The sequence below is a fragment of the Colius striatus genome, chromosome 3, assembly GCF_028858725.1.
Source record: "Colius striatus isolate bColStr4 chromosome 3, bColStr4.1.hap1, whole genome shotgun sequence".
In the NCBI taxonomy this organism is placed as follows: domain Eukaryota; kingdom Metazoa; phylum Chordata; class Aves; order Coliiformes; family Coliidae; genus Colius; species Colius striatus.
The window spans coordinates 94094205-94119326 of NC_084761.1; the positions used below are offsets into that span (position 1 = coordinate 94094205).

At 49.8% G+C, this 25122-nt stretch overlaps 1 protein-coding gene across 4 annotated transcripts; it reads left to right on the top strand.

Annotated features, from left to right (window-relative positions):
* Positions 1-11339: 11339 nt before the first annotated feature.
* On the top strand, positions 11340-20645 carry THNSL2 (threonine synthase like 2). 4 transcript variants are annotated; one of them, XM_061992712.1, is made up of 9 exons: positions 11340-11596; positions 12153-12380; positions 13322-13516; positions 13739-13891; positions 14637-14867; positions 15929-16077; positions 18893-19018; positions 19957-20096; positions 20201-20645. In XM_061992712.1, exons 2-9 carry the CDS (start codon positions 12158-12160, stop codon positions 20427-20429), a joined length of 1446 nt encoding a protein of 481 aa, XP_061848696.1. In that variant the 5' UTR covers positions 11340-11596; positions 12153-12157; the 3' UTR covers positions 20430-20645. The 4 variants fall into 4 exon arrangements, with proteins under 4 accessions (XP_061848696.1, XP_061848697.1, XP_061848695.1 ...); XM_061992713.1 differs by having other exon boundaries at positions 11340-11454; XM_061992711.1 differs by having other exon boundaries at positions 11341-11558.
* The last annotated feature ends 4477 nt before the right edge of the window (positions 20646-25122 follow it).

Below are 25122 nucleotides of genomic sequence, written 5' to 3' on the forward strand. Positions count from 1 at the left end.
CCATCACCATGGCCTTGCCTCCAAGAAAGGGGTTTTGTGTGGGTAGATGCACCAGTGCCATTAGTGATCTACCAGGGTGATTGCCAGGAGCCACCCCTAAAAATCCCTTCCCTCTCCTCTCCTCTCCTCTCCTCTCCTCTCCTCTCCCCTCCCCTCAGAGCAACCACAGTCACTCATGTGCCAAGGGAGCACCTCAGCCCTTGGAGCTGCATTTCTCCCAAATGCCACATTAGAAACGAGGCAGCATCAACAGGCTGAGCCTAATTCCTCCTTCCAAAGCAAGACTCGGGGCTGGGCTCCTCTCCCAGTCTGATTCACTTGGCTGAGCATCTCAGGTTGCTGCACAGTGTCTCAGCATCCATCCTCTGGGTTTGGGCTCCCAGGCTCAGCTTGCTCCCATCTCATCCTCTGCCCCAATCAATTTCTCCTCCCTCCCGAAGTCACCAGCTCAGGTATTTTCCCCCTTTTCACTCACATGTCTTCTCCTCCTTGCAGTTCTTCCATTCTGCCTTCTCTTTGGCCCTTATTTTTTCTTCAGTGAAATCATGGATAAATGGGAGAAAACTCCCATCTCCTTCTGTTTTGGAGAGGCTGCCAGAGCCCCCTTCAGCCGTCCATCCTGCTCCCCCAGGCTCAGCCCAGGGCTGCCGCCTGCCTCCGCTCCCCACTCTGCTGCCGCTCTGCACAGTGACACTGCCTGGGATACTTTCAGCCTCACTTTCTGGTTAATTAGTACAGGCAGTGTCTGCCTGATGAGGCAAGAGAGGGAAAACCTCAGTGGGTGAACTTGGCTGGGGGGGAGGCACGTCTGTAGGGGACGTCACCCCTCTGCAGCACAGCAGGTTCAGAGAGCATGGTTAGGCAGGGGAGGGGGGAGTTGATTCAGCAATTTCTCCACACAGCTTGTCAGAGTTTTTGTTTTCCCTTTTATGCCCCACTTCCCAACAAGAATGATGTCACTTTAGGAATTGCATTTCATTTTTGCCCCCACTCTGGGTGGATACCTTGGGGTCACGCAGGGCTGCACATATCTCTTGTGGTATCTTCTTCCCGGGGACAGCAGTGACCGACCTCTCTGTCTGGCTCCTGGAAGCAGCTGGAGCTGGCAGCTCCCTGCCTCCTACCAGGCAATGTCCTTCAGCCATGAAGCCACCTGGAAGTACACATGTGCCTCCAACCATAGAGTCATAGAATCATTTTGGTTGCAAAAGACCTTTAAGATTGTTGAATCCAACCACTAACCTCACACTGTCAAGCCCATCACTAACCCTAAGTGCTATATCCACATCACTTTTGAATATCTCCAGGGATGGAGGCTCCACCACCTCCCTGGGAAGCCTGGGATAGTGTTGAACAACTCTTTCAGTGAATAAATTCTTCCTACTGTACAGTCTAAATCCCCTTGGCACAACTTGAGCCCATTTCCTCTTGTCCTATCACTTGGGAAAAGAGACAGACCCCCACCTCACTACAACCTCCTGTCAAGTAGTTGTATAGAGTGATCACGTCTCCCCTCAGCCAGATCCAAACACCCCCTGCTCCCTCAGATATTCATCATCAGACTTGCATTCATGCCCTGGACTTCTGTCTGCTCATCCAGGCAAATCAGTTATTTTGCATGATGGAGAGAGAGATTCAGACTTGAAAAAAACACCTGGATATTTTTCTATTTGACTCATTTTGTAGCTCAGTGCTCTTGATGCACCATGGCTCAATTACTATGGAAGAGCTCCAGCTCTGCTCAGCTCATTTTTCTCCCACTATCATCAACCAGAGCAGCCTGGAGTAATGATTTTCATTCATTTTTCAATGAGATGCACTCCCAGACTGCCCATGTGTGACCATATCCATTGTTGGGAGAGATGTCCAGTTGTCACCCATTTCCAGGTGCAAGCTAAGGAGAAGGGATGGCCACTAAGTCAGCAGGGAGAGACCTTTCTCAGGTAACCTCAGCCACATCCAGTGCAACAAGTACCTCTGAGATGACGTCTAGACAAGCTGAAGGAGAGAAATAGTAGAAATACATCATGAGTAGTGTCCCAGGGCTGCTTATTGCCCTCCAGTCTCTCCAAAAGAAACCTCCATGTCAAGGGCATTTGTAAAAGTTTCATATTACCCAAGATGAATCCACTCAATTTAGGTGCTTGAAGGAGCATCCTTGTTTTCCTTGGCCTCTGAGGAATGGGGACATCTCAGCAGACTTCCCAGGCCCACAGTATCCCTTGAAGACCCATGCCAGCTTGAAAAGAGATACAACCACCAAGCTAATGAGATATGAGCCTAAGATAGGCTTTGGAAAAGCACACCAGGTTTTGTCCCACACACTTTAAACAGTTATCATGCCTAATTGGGGCAGCTAAACCACTTAGACGACCATCAGATACTGAGTGAGAACTCCACTTGGGCAGGCCAGGCTCCTGAGGTTTGGATGTCTCCCATCAAATGTTCAAAGGGGAATACAGTTGTTCAGGACTCTCTTGGGAACTGGGCAGAAGTTGTTCAAGTATTTGGCAGAAGTAGGCAACTCATGACAGAATTCACCCCATTTGAGACCCAACATGTTTTCTGCAGGTGTCCTCTCCTCTTCTGCTTGTGGATAGACACATCTATGCTCCCAGCTTTGGTGTGTTGTACAAATGTGAACTACTGATTACTGCTGGAAAGTCTAGAAATGTCACCAAATGCTTTTTTGATCAGTGATCAAAAATAAAACCTCTTAATTTTGTCGGCAGGTGTTCTGTTGGACTTGTGTTATTTCCCCTAGTAAAGAAACACAGAAGTTCATATCACAAAAAAAAGAGGAAACCCTTATTGAAAGAAATTTGGCTAGGGTAATCATTATCTAGCCCAGCCTGCTGAGTAAACTATGGGAGAGATAAACTTAATCTCAATAGCAAAGTTCAGAATACTTGCACATCCCTTCAGCAGAATACAGGAGCTTTTGAAACATGACATCGGTTTAACTTTTCAGGGCCAAGAGAGTACACCTGATTTGCACTAACACAAAGCCAAGACAGCTGATCATTTGATTAAAACTAGATCCATAGTGTAAAGCCTGGCCTTGGTTTGTAGAGAGAAAAGGCATGAGCCATTTTCAGAAGTTATTGAGGAAACTACGTCTTGTGGGAAGCCAGGAGGTACTTTTGTGTTCAAGTTGCTCTGAAAATAAAGTCTAGGATCTTAGAAGCTTGTCAGAAAAAAGAACATGTGTCTCATTCCTGCTGTTTGCACCTGAATCTAAAGTATGGACATGCAAAACTTCTCAGCTCCCTCCCAGTCATGGAGGTATCCGAATGGTCTGTGTCCCAAGGTGATGAATTCGAGACAAGCTGCTTAGGAGGGACCTCTGAACATCCCCAGTTCAGCCTCCTGCTCAAAGCAAGAACATTCACACACACAAGATTAGCTCAGCCACGGCTTTGCCCAAATCTCAAAAACCACCTCCCCTGTCTCTCTGGGCACCCACCTTGGGACTGCACCACCCACCTCTTGAAGAAGAGATGCTCAACCCAAACCTCCCACAGTGCAATTTGTGGCTGGTGCCTCATGTAACATCTGCCATAAACAAGAACAGTTTGGCCCTATTATCTCTGCACCCTCCCTGGGATTTCAGTTCCCACTCTCACTCAGTGTCTGCCAGGGCACTGGGACACCCTCCTGCTTCTTGACAATTTGGATGTTATGGTGAGGAGCAGGATTTTGAGTCTCAGAGATCCTGCAGCAAAAATCCTTCTCTGCTTCCTCCAGTTTGAACTAAAACTCTTCTTTAAGTCCCGAGCTACAAAAGGACTTTACAGCTGAAGCACTACGTGGGGAGAGGCACTTTGCTGTAGCCCAGGATGAGGTACCTGGCAGCCTTGTGGAGCTCTGGGAATGTCTTCATGCACCTCACCTCCATCTCCTCTCTTGCTCTTCTTATCTATCCCACCACCAGTCGACTCCTCAGACCTTGTGAAGCCTTTGGTTCACCTCAGTGCTTTGAGAAGCTTGGGCTGGGTTCCATGCTGGATTTTCTCAGCTGAAATGTGAAAGGCTACAAGCTGAGGGCTTTTGCTAATTCAGTGATAGATTTCCTTAATGCAGGTCCAGTTGGACACCCCCCAAATCCCCAGCCATTTTCTGAAGAGCTTGGTCACAACCTTGCCAAGTACAGATCCCCAGGTGGGCTTCCCTCTGTCTCAACCCACGTTATCACTTGGGTTGTACCTACTTCTGCTGTGCTTGTACCTGGGAACTTGGTCTGCTGCCCAGTTGTCACATCTTTGGTCTGATTACTTTCAGCCTTGAGGAACAAAGGTTTCTTCAGCAGGCCACATGGCTGCATTGCTTCAAAAGGTTGGATGGGATGGGAAAAGATGCTCCTGCTGCCTGAAACTCTCCATCCCTCTTGGTTTCCACCAAGTTTTGATTGTGCTGCATTACCAAGACAATGCTGAGATGAAATACAGCATCTTTCTCAGATTTTTCTGTCTTTGAAACAGCTGTGGCAGTCTCCTGGGGGCTGGCAGCCTCCGAGCTGCAGCTTCCCAGCTGTAGACAGACAAGCGCCAGTCCATGTGGCTTTAGATTAGATAAGCCATTATCAGAGCCTTGATAATGGCTGACAGCAGCTTCTAATGAGCTCTGCCACTCGATAAAGCCTTCCATGAAAGCTGAAATTCAGCCCTTGCCATCTCATTACAAAGGTCCCAAAGGGATCAAAGGCTCTATACTGCTTCTCTAAGGCAGCGCTTTCACTGATAACGTGATACCTTTCACTTTTCTTGCCAACAATCACCTGAGGATCAGAGCTTACAGAGGAGGTGGCTTTTGCTATCAGGGTCTTGCCCTGTGGCTGCAGCAAAGCTTCTGGATCTGCCATTCACCCCCCACTCTCTTGCCTCTAAGATCTGTGGTGTAGTGCTCTCTCTAGGCATGTAAACCCATGCTCATACTCTCAGAGGGCACACATTGTCCTTGCAGCTTGGCCTTTGGTGGGGTGAGGCTGTCCTCCATCCCACCACCCAGCTTAAGGTGCCAAGGGACAAGGATTCAAATGATTCTTCTTGCTTATGGAGAGGTAGTTCATGCTAGGGCAGGGAAAGAAAAGTGTTGAGAAAGAAATGGAACTGTTAGCAATTAATGTTCTTGAATGAGGAATGCCTACAAGAGTCTCCCAAAGCAGAGCCAGTGAACATTTAACCAGTGCAAGTGTGTTTCATCTCTCCTCACTTCACATAGAATCATAGAATTGTTTTGTTTGGAAAAGACCTTTAAGATCATCAAGTGCAACTGCTCACCTCACATTGCTAAGCCCACCACTAAGCCATCTCCCTCAGCACCTCAGCTACATGGCTTTGCAATATCTCCAGGGCTGGGGGCTCCATCATCTCCCTGGGCAGCCTGGGACAGTGTCTGACAATGCTGGAGAGACACCTGGCTGTTGTTGTAGATCTGTGCTCACGTCTCCAGCTGGCCAGTGCTCTTCCTCCATCCTGATTTCTCAAGCACAGCAGCTTGGTTAATGACTGTTCACAGTGGGTTGCAACTAATTAGTCACAAAGAGCCTCTCAGGCCCATACAGTCATGAGGAGCCTGTGCCTCTGCATGCCCAACTGTTTGCACGTGAGTCCTGATGTGCAATCCATCTCACCACACACATGCACTATATGAATGTCCTGTTCCCTGAAACAGCTTTTCATAAATGTAGTATCACTATTGAAACAATTGACTTGCTGTCCCACACCCATGATATCTAGCAGAGCCTCACACTTTGGGGTGATCAACACCCTGGTATCTTTACTGCTCCAGAGTGAAAGTGCAGATGAGCTGTGGCAAAGACCATTGTTCCCATCTCTCTCTGAGACAAGTGTGTAGCCACAGTTTATATTTAAAATAAGGAAAGTCCAAACAAAAGACCTCAAGGCCTTCCGTAGATTGTAGTAGTCCTTAGCTGGGGAAAGCAATGTCACAGGATTGATGCACCAACACTAGCTTAGTGTTAAGGTGCTTAGACACTGCACCAGGAGGGCAGAGAGGTTGTGTGAGGTCTGACAGCACCTGAGTTTTCACCAGGTTCACAGCCAGGGAGATGCTCCATGGGAAAAGACCATGGTGCCAGCATAGCCAGAGCTGTGGATTGCCACAGTGCATGTCCTGCTTGGAGCTGTTGCTGTGTTAGCTATAGCCAAAAGACCTCTCTGAGCATAGGTATCCCTGTTTGGCAAATGAAGTGCACAGAGACCATCTGACTTTACCAAAGTCACCTTGAGAAGCCTGAGGGGAAAAATGTGCTGTAACCTCTCAGCCTCCACAACACTGTCCTTGTCGAGCCCTTAGTGTGTGGGCAGAGGCCATATCCTATGGGACTGCAGATTGTGAGATAAAGTTTGGCCATGGGGTTTAATGTAGACTTTGGTGTAGTAGGATCAGATTGCACAACCTTTTCCAGGTAATAAATTCTTCAACATCCTACTGCAGGAGTCAGGGCTGCCTGACCCCATCCTTTGTCCTCCCTTTCTGCACCACCTTTACAAGTGAGTCCTAGACTTTGGTCTACAGACCCAAACCATAACATGAACGTCCTTGAGCTTGTTGTGAAACACCTCGTGGTGAGGAGAGTCACACCCAGCCTTGGGGAAAGAGCCAACATACTGGCAGCTCCTTGCCCCGCCAAATCACCACAGGTGGAGGTGGGAAAGTGTGCCTGTGCACAGTTGTAGGTGATAAGAGGTGTTGTCCCACGTGGAAGTCCTTCTTCATGTCAGCTGAGTTACTGACAACTTAAATAAGATTTAGAAAGAAGGGAGAAGAGCCACATTTGCTGTAACAACGAGGCAGCTTTGGGCACTTTAATTCATTTACAGTTGTACATTTCTGTTTTAGAGCTCCTTGACAAGAAGCTCAAACAAATGATTCTTAGTGCATGTTAGCCTGTGCAGCTTCAGATACTCTCTGCCAACTTCCCTGGCCCTCTTCTTGCTATGGATCTCTGAACCTTACTAACATGTGGGCCTGCCTCTGAGAAAAGAGAACTGGAATCATTCAATTTCTGGTACAGTTTTTACCTGGAATCTCCCTGCTTTTACTGTGAAAGTTAATGCTTCTGTGCAGGAGATGGCAGGGGACACACAATTTCTTCAACATCCCCCAGCAACAAGCTTATGTATTTTTTCTCAGACAACACAGAATCTGAATGGTAAGTGTTGGAAGGGGCCTCTAAAGGTCATAACACGCTGGGGATGTGCTGTGAGTAGAATAGTAAATGGTACAGCAAAACCCCAAATATCTTCATCACTCACTTGCTGGACCTGCTTGACATTGCTTGGGTCACTTCCAGGTCTGAAAGCTTTTGTTTGTGTATGGTTTTTCAGACACCAGCTTGTGGGCAGAGACAGAACTGGGAGATTTGGGGAGAGTTTGTGCTGCTTGGGCTTGTGGGATGCTTTTTTATTAAATTTGGTGTGATCTAGTCCTAGGTGAGAATTGGGGTCTTTCCACGTGCTCCCTTCTGAGTCTCTCCCTGGGAGCAGGCTCCAGAGACTCCCAGGGGAGGAGAGACAGGGCTGGAAGAAGGGTGATAAAACCCCAGTACAGATCTCAGGGAGAAGGTAGGGTAAAAATGAAGAACCTCCTTCCTATTTTGTGTTGACTCAGGCCACCCAAGCTTTGTAGCCTTGCCTTCTACCACTGGCCACGGCCCATGCCTCTCCTTCCTTGGCTCCACAATGGGGCTCTTGGCAGTGACTTTTCTGGCTGTTTTCTGGCAGATGGCTGGATATCCATGGACTGACAGGTGGCAGGAGCTGTGAGAGGGAGGGAAAGAATCCCAGAATGGTGGGGGTTGGAAGGGATCTCCAGAGCTCATCCAGCCCAACCTCCTGCTAAAGCAGGTTCCCCTGGATCAGGAACGTGTCCAGGTGGGTTTGGAAACCTCCTGAGAAGGAGCCTCCACACCCTCCCTGGGCAGCCTGTGCCAGGGCTCCCTCACCTCAGCACCAAAGTTTTTCCTTAGGTGTAAGTGGAACTTCCTGTGTTTCAGTTTGTGCCCATTACCTCTTGTCCTGACACTGGCCACCACAGAAAATGGATTGGCCCCATGCTCCTGACACCCAACTTTTGGGTATTTATAAGCATTGATAAGTTCCCCTCTCAGCCTTCTCTTCTCCAGGCTAAACAGCCCCAGTTCCCACAGCCTTTCCTCATCAGAGAGATGCTCCAGTCCCCTCAGCATCTTGGTGGCCCTGTGCTGGACTCTCTCCAGCACTTCCCTGTCCCTCTTCAGCTGAGGAGCCCAGAACTGGACACAGGACTCCAGATGAGGCCTCACCAGGGCAGAGGGGGAGCAGAACCTCTCTCGACCTGCTGGCCACACTCTTCTTGATGCATCCCAGGATGCCATTGGCCTTCTTGGCCACGAGGGCACATTGCTGGCTCATATTTAGTTTATTATCAATCAGCACTCCCAGGTCTCTCTCTGCAGAGCTGCTCTCCAGCAGTTTGACCCCCAGTGCTGCTGCATGGGGTTGTTCCTTCCCAGATGCAGGACTCTGCACTCATCCTTGTTGAACCCCATGAGGTTCTTTGCCCCGTTGTGCAGTTGGTGGCGATGTTTCTGTGTGCGGGCGGGACGCGGCTCCGCAGCCGCTGCCGCCCGTCCCCTCCCCGGTCGTGAGGCGCTGCCGCCATCTACTGACACGGGATGCTCTGCTGCAAAGGGCACCCAAACCCCACTCCTTGCTTGTGCGCGGGACACATTGCTGGAGAGGACAGAAAGCTGCTCAGCAAACACGAAGCAGAGAGTATCGTAGTGCTTTCTTGCAGCGCTTCGGGGTGAGGCCATAATTTTGGGGCAGATTTGTGTGGGAAAAATACCAACTATCACTCCTGTGTGTGCCTTTCTGCTTCCTCACTGCACCTTGAAATGCCTTTGGAGGGTGAGGAGGCTGAGAAAATTCCACCTGGAGGGATAGAAACTGATGCAGTACAGAAAACCCCCCACCTGACAGCAGCCTAAACTTAGGTTTGAAAATACAGCTGATTTCTGGCATGTGAGTCCAAAGAGCATGAACTGCTCAGGAATAGGCAAGGTCCACAGTGGAAGTACAAATCCCAGCGTGGAATATGGAGGCAATGAATAAGACCAGGGAAATGAAAGGCTGTTGCCTTTCCCAGCAGTGCAGGAGCCCTGGCAGGCTGCTGTGCAGCAGCAGAGGCACTCTCTTCTTCTCCTTTCTTTTGAAATTCAAACTAGCATGAAAGAAATGGCACTCTAAACTTGAGTGCATGGAAACTTCAGGCTGAGTAGGGGAAAAGCCCTTCCAATAAACATCACCCACATTCCCCTACCTGCCCCAGGTCCTTCCCTTAGGTTCTGTGCTTACCTGTGGCTGCTATACAAGCAATCCCTGCCACCACAGCAGTAACTGATGACCTCATTAACAAGAGCTATCACTGCTAATAAGCCTAAGGCATAGATAAAGCTCTGGCAACACCCCTCTTGCTGTTTCCTTCTGTGAATGCTGCTCCGGGATTCCAGCATGCAACCTAAAGGGATAGAAGGCTAATGGAAACATCAATCTTATCATAAGCTCTTCACTTGGGGGAAAAAAGCCCCCAACAAAAAGTAACTTAGATGAATCAGGGGAGACCTTTCACTCAGCTAATGCACACACTAAAAGAATTAGGCACATACCAGGAAATGCCCTGAGGCATCAAGTCCCATGGTGGTGAGAGGTGGGGTCTATCTCTCTTGTGGAGATAATCAAATGCACATTGGTGATATTAAATTATTACACTGATAAAAAAAAAATCTATCAGCTTGGACAGCTTTTTCTAGGGGTTTGATCCTTTCCTTGTTCTAGCCTAAATCTAAGCTGGGCTCAAAGTGTTCTCTGCATGGGTAGAGACTGCTGCGAGGAAGGAAAATGATCTGTGGTGGCAGAGGTCAGAGTAGAGGGGGCAAATCAAGTATTCTGCAGCTTTTAGTGTTTTCTTGGGTTATTGCTCTTTCACTGTTTTGGCCACAGATGCTGCTTGATGGTCTTTGTGCCAGATACCACTGGAGCATGATGGGGAGCTAAGGCTCTGTTTTGGCGACATTGGCCACTCACCTCAGGTGACCCTGGAGTCTTTCAATGACTCTTGGGATGGCCCTGGGAAGGTCTCACCATTGAGAGCCATCCCTGAAGAACAAGATCCAGCCCCAAGCAATTAAAGGACTTGGATGCAGATATGGGATGGGGATGGACCCCCCCTTACAGGGCCAGCACCCCATTTACATGCCAATGTGCCAGGAGGACCCAGTGGCTATGGGTATGGGGAGGAACTTGGGGCTACAGCAGCTCTGGGGGACTCAGCCTTCATCTTTGCAATGTAGTGAGAAACATGGAGCACAAATATCTCCCATGCTGGGGGGATGCAGGCTTGGAAAAGCCCATTTCCACATCAGTTCTCAGGGCAGGGACTGGACTGCTCCCTACTGGAGACTTTCTTGTGGCCAGTCAGAAAGAGAACATGCGTTGGATCGGACTGGATGCTTTGGCAGGCAGTGTGTGCCTCACTGCAGATGGCTTCCTGACTCAGGGCTGGCTGTTATCAGCCATCCCTTGCACCTCTGTACCTTGCCTTCTTGGTCTGAAGTCCTCGCACGTGCTCCAGCAGCACATGCCGTGCTGCACTCCAGGTCTGTGCAGCCACCAGTCCCGTGCTGACCTTGCCCTTGAAGACCCACAGTATTTATTAAAGTGACAAGTAAGAAAAGGGATGCACATCCTTTCCCTGCAAAGGGCAACTGAAAGGGCTTTTTTGTACAGCGTTGTACATGTCCCTTCTCCCTCCCGTGCCTCAGTTTCCCCAGGGCTACAGGGCTGTCTGATGTCCCAGCCTCACAGGCTGAACACTTTGCACAGCTGAATCGCAGATCGATTTCTGTGGGAGGGGGCCCATGGAAGCTTCTGATCCACACCCTGCTTTAAGCAGGTTCACTCTCAAATTGAAACCCACCCTCACAGATAGATGGTTCAGTGCTCCCCCAGCTGAATTTCGAGTTTCTCTGGGGTTATATAGAGACAAAAAAGCTCCCCCATATCCCGTGCTGGATCACCCTCATGATTAAAAGCTACTTCCTAATATTTAACTAGATTTCTCCCTGGCTGCAGCTCATGCCTGCTGCCCTTTGGCCTGCTGCCTGCCACAGCCAGGGGCAGCTCGGCTCCATCTTTACCACCTATTCCCAATCCGGGTGCGTGCTGAGGGGAAGGTCGGCCGGCGGCCGTGGGGACAAGATTTCCGTGAGCACCAGCAGGAAGGGCGGCGGGGCTGGCAGCCGTGGCGGGGCTGGCAGCCGTGGCGGGGCTGGCAGCCGTGGCGGAGCTGGGAGCCGTGGCGGGGCTGGGAGCCGTGGCGGGGCTGGGAGCCGTGACGGGGCTGGGAGTTGTAGCCGTGGCAGAGCTGGGAGTTGTGGCCGTGGCAGCCGTGAGTTCCTTGGCCTCTCTCCTCCCTCTGTGTGGGGTCAGGTGGGCCGTGGCCCTCCCTCCCCGTGCTGAGCTGAGACAAGGGGCTGCACCGGAGTGCCCAAGGTGGGAATGGCGGTGGGGCTTCACGGGATCGGGGTGAGGTGAGAAGGGCCCTCTCCTGCCAGCGCTGGCTGTGGGGTTGGCGTGAATCGGCGTGTGGGGGGGGATTTAGCTCAGCCCTTCCTACACCTCCTTAAATCCTGTCCTTAGATTAACCCCTTTGAACAGCACCAACTCGCTCCGAAAAACACATCAGTTTCCTTTCTGCTCATTTACTTATTTATAAATGAGAGCGCTGCAGCTTTTGCGAGCAGCCTGCAGGGGACATGACGCGCTGCGCTGCGACTTGTGCGCCGCCAGGCCTGCTGGAAGTGTCTCCGGGGCAGGGAGGGGATGGCGCAGGCAGAACGGCATGAGAAGGGTCCGGTCACACGGGTTCAAATCCCGGGTGGCGTTTCCACTGCCTGCAAAGCGCTCTGTGTCCTCTGTCAGCCCCGGCTGCTCCAGCCCCCTGTGACTTTTCTAGGGAGGGAGGGGGTTTCTTCCCTGAGGAGCTCTGCCTGTCCCCATGGGAAGTTTTGAGGGGAGTCAGCCTGAGATGTGGGGCTGTTCTGAGGATGCTCCAGGGTCCTGGCAGTGACTGCTGTGCCTCCCCAGCACCCATGGAGTACGTCAGCACGCGGGGAGGCGTGGGGGCCGTTGATTTTGAGGGAGCGCTCTTCTCCGGCTACGCACCCGATGGAGGCCTCTTCATGCCCCAGCACATCCCCTCGCTGGACCGGGACACTCTGGGCAGGTGGAGCCGCCTCTCCTACCGGGAGCTGGTGAAGGAGCTGTGCTCCCTCTTCATCACAGCCGAGCTGGTTCCGAAGAGCACGCTCAATGGTGAGCCTCAGCTGCCACAGGGGCTGCTCGCAGGGAGGTGCATGAGCTCAGATGCATCTATTTGCCTTTGCCTCATCCTCTTTAGACAGTGGAACAGGCTTTTAGACACAGGCACAGAATGCCCAAGGAGATGGTGAAGTCCCCATCTCTGGAGATATTTAAAAGACACATAGCTGAGGTGCTGAGGGACATGGGTTAGTGCTGGGTTTGTCAATGTGAGGTGAGGGGTTGAATGATGATCTTAAAGATATTTTCCAGCCAAAGAATTCTATGATTCTCTTTGCAGCCCCCAGAGGATGGAGCCTGCTGCACCATTGCCTGCTCCGTCCTCAACCCGATTCTTCTCTGTCTTGTTACCTCTGTCTTGTAACTCTTCAGTCTCTGTGACTTGTTACTTTTGGGAAAAGGTGGCCCCTGTGTGCAAACAGAGATTCTGGTGACTTTGACAGTGATGGCTCATGATGGCACTGCTTGCTACTGGGGTACCCTGCTGCTCTGCTGGGATCCAGACCTGCCTTCCTACCAGGCCTGTCTACTGCTCTCCTCGAATCCAATTTGTAATGTTTTTAACATTTAGCAGCTATCATTTCCACAAGAGGGCAGCTACAGCCTCTGTCTCAGTAGTGTGTTATGATCAAATTCGGGTTTCCTGTATTTTGTTACACACTTTACTCTGATTGTGTCAAGTGTCCCCTGGGGCTGCTTGCCAAAGAACTATCAAACACCATGAAGTCGAGCTAATACTCCTGATTACTCCTAATATTACTCCTAATAACTAAAAATAACTTGTTGGATATCTGTCACCTCTCCAGCAACTGAGAGTCTTTAGTTGTGCAGAAAGCTTCCCAGGAGCACGAAGAGCAGAGATGCAGGAGGCCATAGGTCAGAAAAAAATACTCTTCTACTCAATCTAACAGCCCCTTTAACCATTTTCTACCTAGACCTTATTGACAGAGCCTTCAGCAGATTCAGACACAAGGAAGTTGTCCACCTATCCAGGCTGAAAGACGGGCTGAATGTTTTGGAGCTGTGGCACGGAGTTACTTATGCTTTTAAGGATCTGTCCTTGTCCTGCACGGGGCAGTTTTTACAGTACTTCTTGGAGAAAAAGCAGAAACATGTCTTTATTCTGGTGGGTGAGTATGCCTCCTTGTGGGGGGTAAAACTTTTGGACAGGTCTTTACACCCCAAAATCCCATGGCTCTCCCCATAGATGCCCTGGGGTAGTATTGCCTCATGGGTGGCTGGTGAGTGATCTCTGGGCAATGTCAGGGTGGCTGTTCTGGCCAAAACCAACATCTCATGGAGCATCTCTGCATCTCTTTTGCTTTTCTTGGTTCTCCTTCACTTTGAAACAGGGACTTCAGGGGACACAGGGAGCTCGGCCATTGAGAGTGTGAGAGGGCAGAAGAACATAGACATATTTGTCCTGCTGCCCAAGGGGCTGTGCACCCAGACACAGGAACTTCAGATGACCACTGTCATTGAAGACAACGTCCATGTCTTTGCTGGTAGGTGGTGTTGTTTGACTGTCCAGTTACGGCCTTGCTGTGTCAAAACCATGACCCTAAAGTTCTCAGGGGGATGCTGCCTCAGCAGCTGCAGCCAGACAGGTCACTGCCATCATGGTTACCCTGCCAAGACATCTGGCTAACAGTGGTTCAAGGCTTCCTTTTCTCCTGACCACAGATCAGAGGCTGCCTCTGTGCAGCTGCACTGAATTCAGCACCATTTCTTGGCACTAAAAGGATTGAGAGTCACCCCTTCCCTCTGTCCCCTCACCTTCATGGAAGGTCAATCCCTGACAGCTGTTTTATCCCTCTGTCCCTGTTTGTGACCTACTCTGGGTGGTCCTGCTCTGACAGAAGGGTTGGACTAGATGATCTTTTGAGGTTCCTTCCAGCTCTTGAGATTCTGTGATCCCCATGGTTAGACATCACTGCTGGGTGCTTGAGCTGTCCTGTGGACTCCTCTCCTCAGTCTCACCTTGACGTCTCACAGGGGATGCAGGCGTTTGCCTTTCTGACCAATGTGCATTTGGTACGAGCAAGACCCCAGAGTTTAATGTCTGCAGCAACCACCTGATAACCACATGGTGCTACTCACCCCCAGCTCATACAGCCCCGAGGCAGAGGGGCAGCTCAGGACACCCTATGCCCCAGCAAACCCCAGGGCTTCAGACCAGCCCTATTCCTGAGCAGAAATACCTTGGGCTTGGTGTTGGCAGATCTAATCTTCCCTTTCTCCTTTTGGCAGCTTGTGGGAACAGCGATGAAATCGATGAGCCAATCAAGGAGCTGTTTGCTGACGTCGATTTTGCCAGAAAATACAATCTGATGAGCCTGAATTCAGTCAATTGGTCCAGGATTATGGTGCAGATTGCTCATCACTTCTATGCTTACTTCCAGTGTGCCCCATCCTTGGATACCACCCCGCTGCCAGTGGTGGAAATTGTTGTGCCAACAGGAGGAGGAGGAAATATCACAGGTGAAGGGAAAAGAAAAAGAAGATAGGTTAGATAGGGAAGAGAGAGAGAGTGACCTATGGACTAAAAGCACTTTGCAAGTGCTGGGTATTGCTATTTATTAAAACACCCACTCCCTGGTAGGATTTCTTCAGAACCAGTTATATTTCATTACTCATGGATGGTTATTACTCATTTAGGTGTTCACTGATGCAAGGTGTAGAAAATCCCAAACCACTCTTTGATGATGACTGTATGGGCACATTAGAACAGGACAGAATGTGTTTGATCCAGAAAACAGGGGAAAATACTGTGGCTCTGATTTCCTAAGGGAGACAGTAGTAGAGATGTAGAGTTCTGCCTGGTCCTGGGCTGCTTTGCATGGTAGCATGCAGTCAAGAGAAACACTCCTAATTGCACAATCTGGCCTTCTACATACAAGTCCTTGATTGCCTCCATCCCAAAATAGGCATACAACTGACTTATGAAAGTGGTAAAGGTTTCAGTGCATCCAGCTGCATTCAATGTATTGCCAGGCTGCCCATCTCGGGCAGCACTGATAAGCTGCAAGAGCCCAAAAGCTTCATCTGTCTTGCTTGAATGACAGCTGCCTGACCTCTCCCCATCGATTTTCAAATGTGGAGATGCACAAAGGTCAGCATTTGATGGCAGGTGGTGCACTGCAGCCCTGGATTTTATGATCTGATGCTCTACTGAAACATTGAAGACATTTATCTAAGAGTCCACTAGGGAATGCCATTTGTGTCTGCTTCTGAACTATGTGCTCAATCAATTTCCTCAGTGATTTCTTTGCTAAATCTCCTTTGAATGTTTCTTCACCTTTCTTTAGGAAGAATTTGTTCCCTGAGAGGGTTGTCAGACACTGTCCCAGGCTGCCCAGGGAGGTGATTGAATCCCTATCCCTGGTGATATTTAAAAGACACATAGATGAGGTGGTGAGGGCCATGGGTTAGTGATGGGCTTGGCAGTGCGAGGTGAGTGGTTGGACTTGATGATCTGAGAGGTCTTTTCCAACTGAAATGATTCTATATTCGCATTCTTTTCACTTCTTTTTTCTTTCCAGCTGGCTGCATTGCCCAGAAAATGGGTCTCCCAATTCGACTTGTTTCTGTGGTCAACAGCAATGACATCATTCATAGGACTGTCCAACATGGAGATTTCTCACTGTCAGGGAGCGTGAAGGCTACATTAGCATCAGCCATGGATATTCAGGTATGTAATGAATCAGCCCAAATGGGGAAACATATCAAATGTTATATATTTTAGCATTTCTTCTCCTTGTACTTTGTTCTGCCTGGTTTATGAGGGCATAATTCTGCCAGTGGCAATGCCTCTCAGCGATGCCTTAAGAGATGTGACTCATATTGAGCATTTATGCTGCAGACTGCTGAGCTGAGATAGATCAAAGACCTCCTTCCTCACTTCTCAGGCCTTGACCTCGTAATCTTCCTTGTTAAATGCTGGTTTCTGGGGTTTCATTATGTGTGAGGTTAGGAACATTATCTCAAAATATGGCACTCAGAAAATGATAAATCCCATTATGTCTCAAGAGCTTTGTTGTTGCTTCTGAAAGGCTCCATCAGGGGCATGAGAAGAGACCAGGAAGAAGGCAGGGAAGCCCAGAAGAAGTGCCTCATCTATGGTCATCTGCAGCTTGCTCAGAGCTAAACAAGTCTCAGCAGGCAGGCAAAGTCCTCAGAAATGAAAAGTCATAGAGGTACAGAAACCAAACACCTGGAAGCAAATACCTCCTGTTTCATACCTACCCTGTGATCCACAAGGACTGGATCTGCTTCCAAACAAGTGACCAAAGTGTGAAACACTTGGTGGTGTATCTCTGTGGCCTTAAGCTACCTGGATTTTCAAAAAGCTTTTTAAGCACATTGGGAGAACCTGTGAGTCTGGAGGAACTGTGGTGCTTTGCACTCAGTCAGTCATTATGCTCCTATCACCTGGCTGATGTGCTCTGTAGCTTGACTTTCCTCTCGAGGCATGAATTTCTGGAGTGCCTCAGAGCTCCAGGGGTAGCTGGGCCTCCTCTCTTTGCCTGTGTCCCTTCAGTAGCACTGGTCTGCTGAGGCACCTGAGCATGTGACAGACTTTGGGGAAGGCAACCAGATGAGGTAATGTCCATAGATCTCCAAGGAGCTGGATGGGTGTATCTCTCTTCACATCTCTCCTCATGGCTGCATGAGAGATCATTGTTCAGCTCACCTCTGAAGCATTCATGCATATATTTCCACAGCTCAACAGATTACTTGTGCTGGAGGAGAATTTAGGAGATCTCTAGTTGAGACCTGCTCAAAACAAAGTCAACCCTGAGGTCAGACTGGGCTGTTCAGGGCTTTGCCCAGTTGGGTGTTAGAAACCTTCAAGGACAGAGAGTGCAGAATCTCTTTAGGCTGCCTCTTCTTCAGACTAAGCTAAAGCAGAACAAACTTTCCATACAGACACTGACCAAAGCTGAAGATGAAACAAAAAGTCTAGTGCAGATGAGCCTTGTAAGGAGCAATCCTAAGAGAATCAGAGCAGACAATGTGATTTTGTAGTACTTAAAGCCAATCAGAGGCTGTTTTCTGGCCTCTGGAAGCATCACACAGCTCATGTCCACATGCCAAAATGTTCCTTAGGAATGGTCCCCAGTATGACCTGTCCTGCAAACTGGGCCCCATTCTCCTGGACATCTATAGTGGCATGGGACAAATCTAGACCAGGGACAGCTAATAACTTAAATTGCAAGGCCAGTAGTGACTTGCAGGAGGCAGGAGAAGGGGTGTCAGGAGGACAGAGCTGGAGGCACCTCCAAGTAGCAGGTCGTTGAAGTCCAGGCATGCTGACACGGCTTCTCAGGACAGCCAGGTTGAGAAGCAGAGGACAATCTGAAACAGGGGACAGCCTAAAGCAAAGGGCAGGCTACACCCAGACTAGACTGAAGATTACAGACTGGAGGCTCTGTGAGATGAGGGTGGGAAGATGAACACCAGGACTGGGGCTGTAAGCCACCCAGATAAGGACATGAAAGGCTGAGTAAGTCCTGATGACTTGGCAAGGTAGGACGGGATAAGAGAGAGAAAAGCTTGCAGGCACTGTCAGCTGCTAAAAGGTGTAAGCTGCTCATCCAAAACCAGCGCTTGAACCCCAGGAGATGTGATGAGGACTCAGTAGTTGATCACAGAATCACAGAATCTCAAGGGCTGGAAGGGAACTTCAGAGATCATCTAGTCCAACCACCCTGCCAGAGCAGGACCACCTAGAGTAGGTCACACACGAACTTGTCCAGGCAGGTTTTGAATGTCTCCAGAGAAGGAGACTCCACAGCCCATCTGGGCAGCCCCTTCCATTGCTCCCTCACCCTCACAGTCCTGTCTGTCCCTACAAGGTATCTTGGCCAAACCACATGGATGAATGTTTTTTGGTGCTTATGAGTGTGCAGGAATGAGACAGTGAGCAGTGAAATTGGTTTGGGACCCTCCTGCACAGTCTTGCACTGGTTTGCTGCAGTATTTCAACATCGATTGCTCCATAACCATACAGGCCAGTCAGGCCCTATATGTGCTTTATATGTTCATAAAGATTATCAGTCAGCTCTGCAGGGAACTGAATGTCTCATTAAGTCATGCAGGAGCTGGGTGACTCACAGCAGCATCTGCAACCCTGATTAAACAGCTGGATATTTCTGGTGCTCAAATACATGGGTGTTATTAACCTGGGTTCCTCAAGGTGGTTGCACAGATGTGGTCACGCCATTGGGTTATCAGTCGTCTCTTCATTAGGTTTCTTTTTTAATCTGATGGTCACTACCAGCCTACTCTGGTAGGTCAAAAGTCTGAAAGACATTGTGTTCCCAAACACTTGTCTTGGGATGTAGGTGTGCAGGGGAAGACACAAGCCCTCCCCAGCTTCCACCGAGAAAAACGTGACAGTAGGACTTCAACTCTAATTAGACATCAGAGAATCCATGCAGGTGCTCTCCCACCAAGACAAGCACTGGAATTTCCACTGCTCACCTAGTGCCTTGTTATCCCAGGAGCCTTACAATGTGGAGAGGATCCTCTGGCTGCTCTCAGGCTCTGACAGCCACCTGACAAAAGAGCTGATGGAGAGGTTCAGCGTATCGAAAAGCCTTAAGCTGCCGGGAGATTTGCACAGAAAGGTCAGTTCCTCATGCACGAGGCACCACGTGTGTGCCTGTGGAAGACTTACCACTACCAGTGGTTTTCAACTCATTTCCTGGAAAAAAAAACAACGTATTTCATCGAGGAGAATTTCCAACCCAGAAGTGCAGCGTGAGGCCAGAGCAGATTTTTCACATCAATGTGTGTGCACAGAGGTGCTAAATCCCTGTTTTTAATTGTTCTGTACAAGAAACCCCTTTTTTCTTCGCAAACTTAATTTACCAAATGCCTACAATTATCTGAGTGGGATATGAACCCACTCTGTCCTTGGCCAGCCCAGCCTTGGCATTGACTGTGCACCAGGGCATCGTGCACTGGGCTCAGACGGAACACGGTGTTCAGGAGGAGATCTGCTGGGTATGGTGCTGCCATTCAGCCTCAGTAGAGCAGCAAACAGGAGCCCAAACACAAAGCAGAGAGAAATACAAGAGAAAAACAAACATTTGAATTGCCAGGCTCTTTGGGTCAGATGCATAGTCCTGCCTCTTCCTATCCAACACACCCCGTTCCCTGCTGAGCATCCTTTGCCCTGCTTGTGCAGCAGCAAAAGACATACAGAAAAATTGTGTTGCTGAAAGAAGAGCTGTTACACTGAGGGTGGTTTTAGGAGCCCTCAGAAACTCCCTCAGAGCATGCAAATAGCAGCATAGTGCTGAGGACCTGAGTCTCGGCTCCTCTCCACCCACATTCCCAACACCTGGGGATGGAAACTCCTCCCTTGCATGCTGTTTCCAGCGGTGCCTCATCCCCCAGCTGTAGCAGCAACCCCTTTAGTCCCTGGGGAACTCCATCCTCCAGTCTCCCAATTTCAACCTGGCTTGCTCAGTGCTCATGGCATAAGCCCAGCTGTGAAGGTGTGGGGTGGTGATGATGGGGTTGCCCTGTGCCAACCTCCCCCTTTCCCCCTGGACCACAGCTTTCCGAGACCCTGCGCTCGTGCTCGGCCTCCGACGAGGACATCGTGCGAGCCATGCGGCACTGCTGGGAGGAGAACGGCTACCTGCTGTGCCCCCACTCTGCTGTGGCTGCTCACTACCACTACTCACAGCCAGACAGGTAAGGACAGGGGTCAGGAGTGCTGGGAAGCAGAGCATCCTGCAGCATCTCCAGCTCAGGCCTCGCTGACATCAAAAGTTTTCTGGCTTTGCTTTCCTTTCCAGCACGCCCCGCTGTTGCTTAGCTCCAGCCTCCGCAGCCAAATTTCAGGAAGCTGTGCTCCGGGCTGGCCTAGTGCCCCAGGTTCCTTCTGAAATCACTGCCTTAACAGCCATGGAGACCAGGTGCATCCCCCTGGAGCGAGGGCAGGACTGGGCACAGGCGCTGCGGGAGCGGGTCGAAGCAGCAGCACGGCGGAAGGGGGTGGCTGGGCAGGGTGGCAAACAGCCCTGAGCTGCTGTGGCACGGAGGGCCAGTGCCTCCCAGGGCTCAGCATCCACTCCCAGGAGAGACCTGTGTTATACTGGGAGAGGGTCCTGCACTCTTCATGCAGTGAATTAATAGCAAGAACACGCTTTGTGGTAATAGAGACTGTTTCCTAACGTTTCCAGTCAAGGGCTTTGCAATTGTATCTGCTTTTCCCTAGAAACTCATTAAAACTGATTGAAACTCTGAGTAAACCTGCCTGCTCTATCGTTACTAGCCCTTCCCTCAGCATTACACACAGTCACCATCTTGGGAGCATTACCCAGCAATTCTGTCCCAGTGATCCCAGTAGCACCTGAGGTGCTCAACGGGAAACACGGGCAGGGTTGGAGTGGATCTGCCTTAGAATCATAGAATGGTAGGGGTTGGAAGGGACCTTTAGTCCAACCCCCCTGCAGAAGCAGGTTCACCTAGATCAGGTCACATAGGAACATGTCCAGGTGGGTCTTGAAGATCTCCAAGGAAGGAGCCTCCACAACCCCTCTGGGCAGCCTGTGCCAGGGCTCCCTCACCTGAACAGTGAAATAGGTTTTTCTTATGTTTAAGTGGAATTTTTTGTGTTCCAGCTTCACCCCATTCCCCCTTGTCCTGTTGCTAGCTACTATAGAAGAAAGGGATGTCCCAACCTCCTGACACCCACCCTTTAGATATTTATAAATGTTAATAAGATCTCCCCTCAATCTCCTCTTCTCCAGAATAAACAGCCCCAGTTCCCACAGCCTTTCCTCGTATGAAAGATGTTCCAAGATGCCTTACCCACCCCTGTAATTTAAGCAGGGCCAGGAAACATTCCCAGGCATTGAAACTTGCTCAGTGATGGTGTTAAATAGCAGATGTTCTCCCTGGACATGTTCATATCAAGGAGCTGCTTTGCAGCGCTGTATCTTGCAGCTTTTTGTCCCAGTCCTGCTGCAGCCTCTTCCTGGGCAACTTCCACTGAAACAAATAGGAAATGGGAAATTCCCCTTATCTTCTGCCTGAAACTTCAGGTCTCTCAATACCACATTCCCATCACATATATATAAATATATAAATACCTCATGTGGGAGCTGCCTCCACAAGCCATGCATCTGGCAGGAACCTCTTGTGCCTAAAAAGGGAAAAGGGGAAAAAAAAAAGAGAAGGGAATAATTAGACCAGGGGGGAAAAATCCCCCTTTGCCATCAAAAAAATTCCTCCTTTGACATCAAAGGAAGTCCCGTAATGGGAGGATTAATTGGAAGGTTTAGTGGCATTTAGCAGGGTAAAAGCAAAGGCTGTGAAGTGAATCAGCATGGGATGTTGCAGAATGTGTGGGATGAGTGGGAAGCTCTGCCTTGGCTGCAAACAGCTTTTCTGGCACATGGGCAGACTTCTCAGCTATCCCCAGCATGGGCAGCCCTGTGCCACCTCCTTCCACCCCACCAAAACCCCTCAGGAGAACAGAGACCTGTGTCTCCTCCAAGGTGGGAGCTGAGGCTGCCCTGTTTCAATCAGTGGGGATGAGGGGGACAATTGAAAACTGCAAAACCCCACAGCACTGGGATGCTGGATGGTTTTAATTCTGGCAGCTCCATGTATACAGCTGTTGGGAGGAAAATGGTGGTGGGGTCCAGGAAAGGTCTGCATCATGAAGCCATCATTCACACCTCTTTAAGAGCCAAGCTGGCCAGCAAACTACATTTTATTTAAGCAGCAAAACAGCCCCGTCCTCAGGAACAGCCTCAGGATGGCTTTGCACAGGAGTGAGGCGCAGCAAGTCACTGGTGGTGCTGATGAGAAACCCTCCTGATCCCATTTGACCCCTGGGATAGGCTGACCCTTTCCTTGATGCACATTATACTCATTGGACTCCACTGCTCTGAATAGCTGCCTCCCCATACCTTGTGGTTCTTGGCCAGGGATGGCTGCCCAGTTGTAATTTAGCCCTTAATCATAGCTTAAGACACTTTGTGAAGGGGGAGAGGCTTAAAATTGCACTCAGCTCTGCATCCAAGTGAGAGGTTGCAAATCCAGCTTGCTGGCTGGATGGGAGGAGGAGGAGCAGGGTAGGGGGAGGATGAGAGAGTGGACCTTGGAAGGATGGGCCAAGGAGTGCTGGAAATACAGCTTGCCACAGCTTTGGTGTGTTTTGCAAACAGAAAGCATAGTGGACACATTCCACAATCCCATCTCAGTGCCCTAAAGCAGCTGGATTTGTCTTTACTGTCCATCCTCACTGCAGATGATGCCCATATGGGATGAAGACTAGGGGTTGACCTACTGGAGAGCAGCTCTGCAGAGAGAGATCTGGGAGTCCTGATTGACAATAAGCTAACCATGAGCCAGCAATGTGCCCTCGTGGCCAAGAAGATCGATGGCAGCCTGGGATGCATCAAGAGTGCGGGCAGTAGGTCAAGTGAGGTTCTGCTCCCCCTCTATTCTGCCCTGATGAGGCCTCATCTGGAGTCCTGTGTCCAGTTCTGGGCTCCTCAGCTCAAGAGGGACAGGGAAGAGCTGGAGAGAGTCCAGCACAGGGCCACCAAGATGATCAGGGGATTGGAGCATCTTCCTTATGAGGAAAGGCTGCGGGAACTGGGGCTGTTTTGTCTGAAGAGAATGCTGAGAGGGGACACTTTTTTCTGTTGTTTCAATTGACAGGACATGGAGTAATGGACAAAAGCTAGAACAAAAAAAAGTTTCACTGGAACATAAGAAAAACCTGTTGAGGTGAGGGAGCCCTGGCCCAGGCTGCCCACGGAGGGTGTGGAGGCTCCTTCTCTGGAGGTTTTCAAACCCACCTGGACAAGTTCATGTGCTCCCTGATGGAGGGGAATCTGATTTAGCAGGGTGCTGGGCTGGGTGAGCTTTAGAGTTCCTTTCCAGCCCCCACCATTCTGAGAGTCTGTGAGGAGGGGTTTAATACTCAGCCATCCCTGAAGGTACCCCTATGGGGTGCTGCTTATTCCTCCCATCCAAACCAGATGTCTTTTGTTCAGGGTGCTGTGAAAACCCTCCCTGTGATTTTTGGGGCAGAAGTGCAGCAGGAAAAGCCTGTTTCACACCTGGAGAGAAGGCAGAGGGAGCAGAGACAGGCTTGTTTGGCAGAGGACAATGTGTGGCCATGTGTGGCAGCGCAGGTGCCCAGGATGTGGGGGTGAACTTGGCCTCGTGGGCATGCTGTATCCTACCATGGCATCCCTGGCTGCTCCCACACAGAGAGTTACCACTTCAGCTGCAAAACGAGTGTTTGAGGCTCTGCTTTCGATGGACAGATGGAAAATGGAGGGAGGAAAGTGGTGCAGAAAGGTGATACTTCCTCACCCAGCACTTTGACAGGTGGCTGCGGGCTCAGGCAGCTTCACATGCTCCTGGCGTTAACGATATGTTAGTTCTGCACCTTCCAGAGCTGATCACAAATCCAGGCCAGACTTGGGAATAATTCATCTCATACATCAACTGCTTACACTTTTCTTCAGGAAAAATTCCAATTTCAGGTCCCTCAGCCCGAGCAGATCTGACCCATGTGATCCAGGAGACAGTAACACTCATTCTCTGCAGAGACCCATGTTCCCACAGACATGAGGACACCCTTCATTCACACTGAGGGACATGGCTTGGGTGTGTTCCTGACACTGACCTCAAAGAGGAAGCAATGTGTCAGAGTGGAGATGCAACGTGTTGGGTTGGAAATACAATTGGGATAGAGGAATAAGATCCCCCATGGCTCAGCTGGAGGTTTTTGGCCAATAGCATTCATGTACCACAGCATCTTGCTGTCCTGTAGCTGTCTGCTGGTGTGTCCAACAAGATGTTGGGGTATCTGTCCCAGGGTGAGTTGGGATCTATCTGGTTACACATGGGGTCTGCCTTTTAAGCCATCTACCTCTAAGCTAGCAGCCATTGTCCCATGGAGACAGCAGCAGCAGAGCCATGCTGTGGTTCTTCAACCATTAACAGTGCCATTAAGAGTGCTATTAATTAAAGGAGGGCATAGCATGGCTGTCTGCAGCACTGGCTGAGCTAAGATTCAAGGAGGTATAAAAATCCTCGATGGGCAGTGGGTGAGGGTGTTATTTCCCACAAGCAGAGCAGTTCAGCCTTCCCCCATTCTTTGCCACCACGTCCATCCCCATCTTCCAACTCATGGCTGCACACCCCATCCCTGCCACCCAAGGAACTGATTTTGGGGCATTTCCTCCACTGATCAGTGTGTCGTGTCCTGCTCCAGCAGTACCTTTATGGGCTGGGAAGGAGGAGTCCACAACATGGTGAATGCTTTAAAACAGTTCTGAAGCAGCTTTGAGAGCTGAATTATTATTTATAACACCCTGGGGGCACTGTGTAATTTATGGACAGGTATGAAGACAAGTAGGCGCTCAGACATGGGGATGAGCCCAGCGTAAATGCCAAGATAGAAAGATAGATAGATGGATAGATGAAGATAAGCTCCTTGGCCAGGAGAGCTGGAGATTGAAAAGCCTGTTCTTATAGATCCCTGCTGTCCTAGGGTAATACCTGCTATCCCAGTACTCTCACTCCATAAAAAGTCAACTCAAATCTAGTGCAAAGAATTTGTTTACTCCTTTTTTAAATTAATGTATCCCAAGTGCAAGGAAGGGGGGGAAAAAAAAAGAAAGAAAAGAGTTGCTTTGTTGTTGCAATTTGCTGCTAGGCATTCCTATGTGTGCTAATGATAAGT

Coding starts and splice junctions, on each gene's coding strand:
- THNSL2 (XM_010202450.2), top strand. CDS start 12,113: ATGCTCCAGGGTCCTGGCAGTGACTGCTGTGCCTCCCCAGCACCCATG. Junction 12,381..13,321: donor TCCGAAGAGCACGCTCAATG/GTGAGCCTCAGC, acceptor TTTTCTACCTAG/ACCTTATTGACAGAGCCTTC. Junction 19,019..19,956: donor CGGGAGATTTGCACAGAAAG/GTCAGTTCCTCA, acceptor CCTGGACCACAG/CTTTCCGAGACCCTGCGCTC.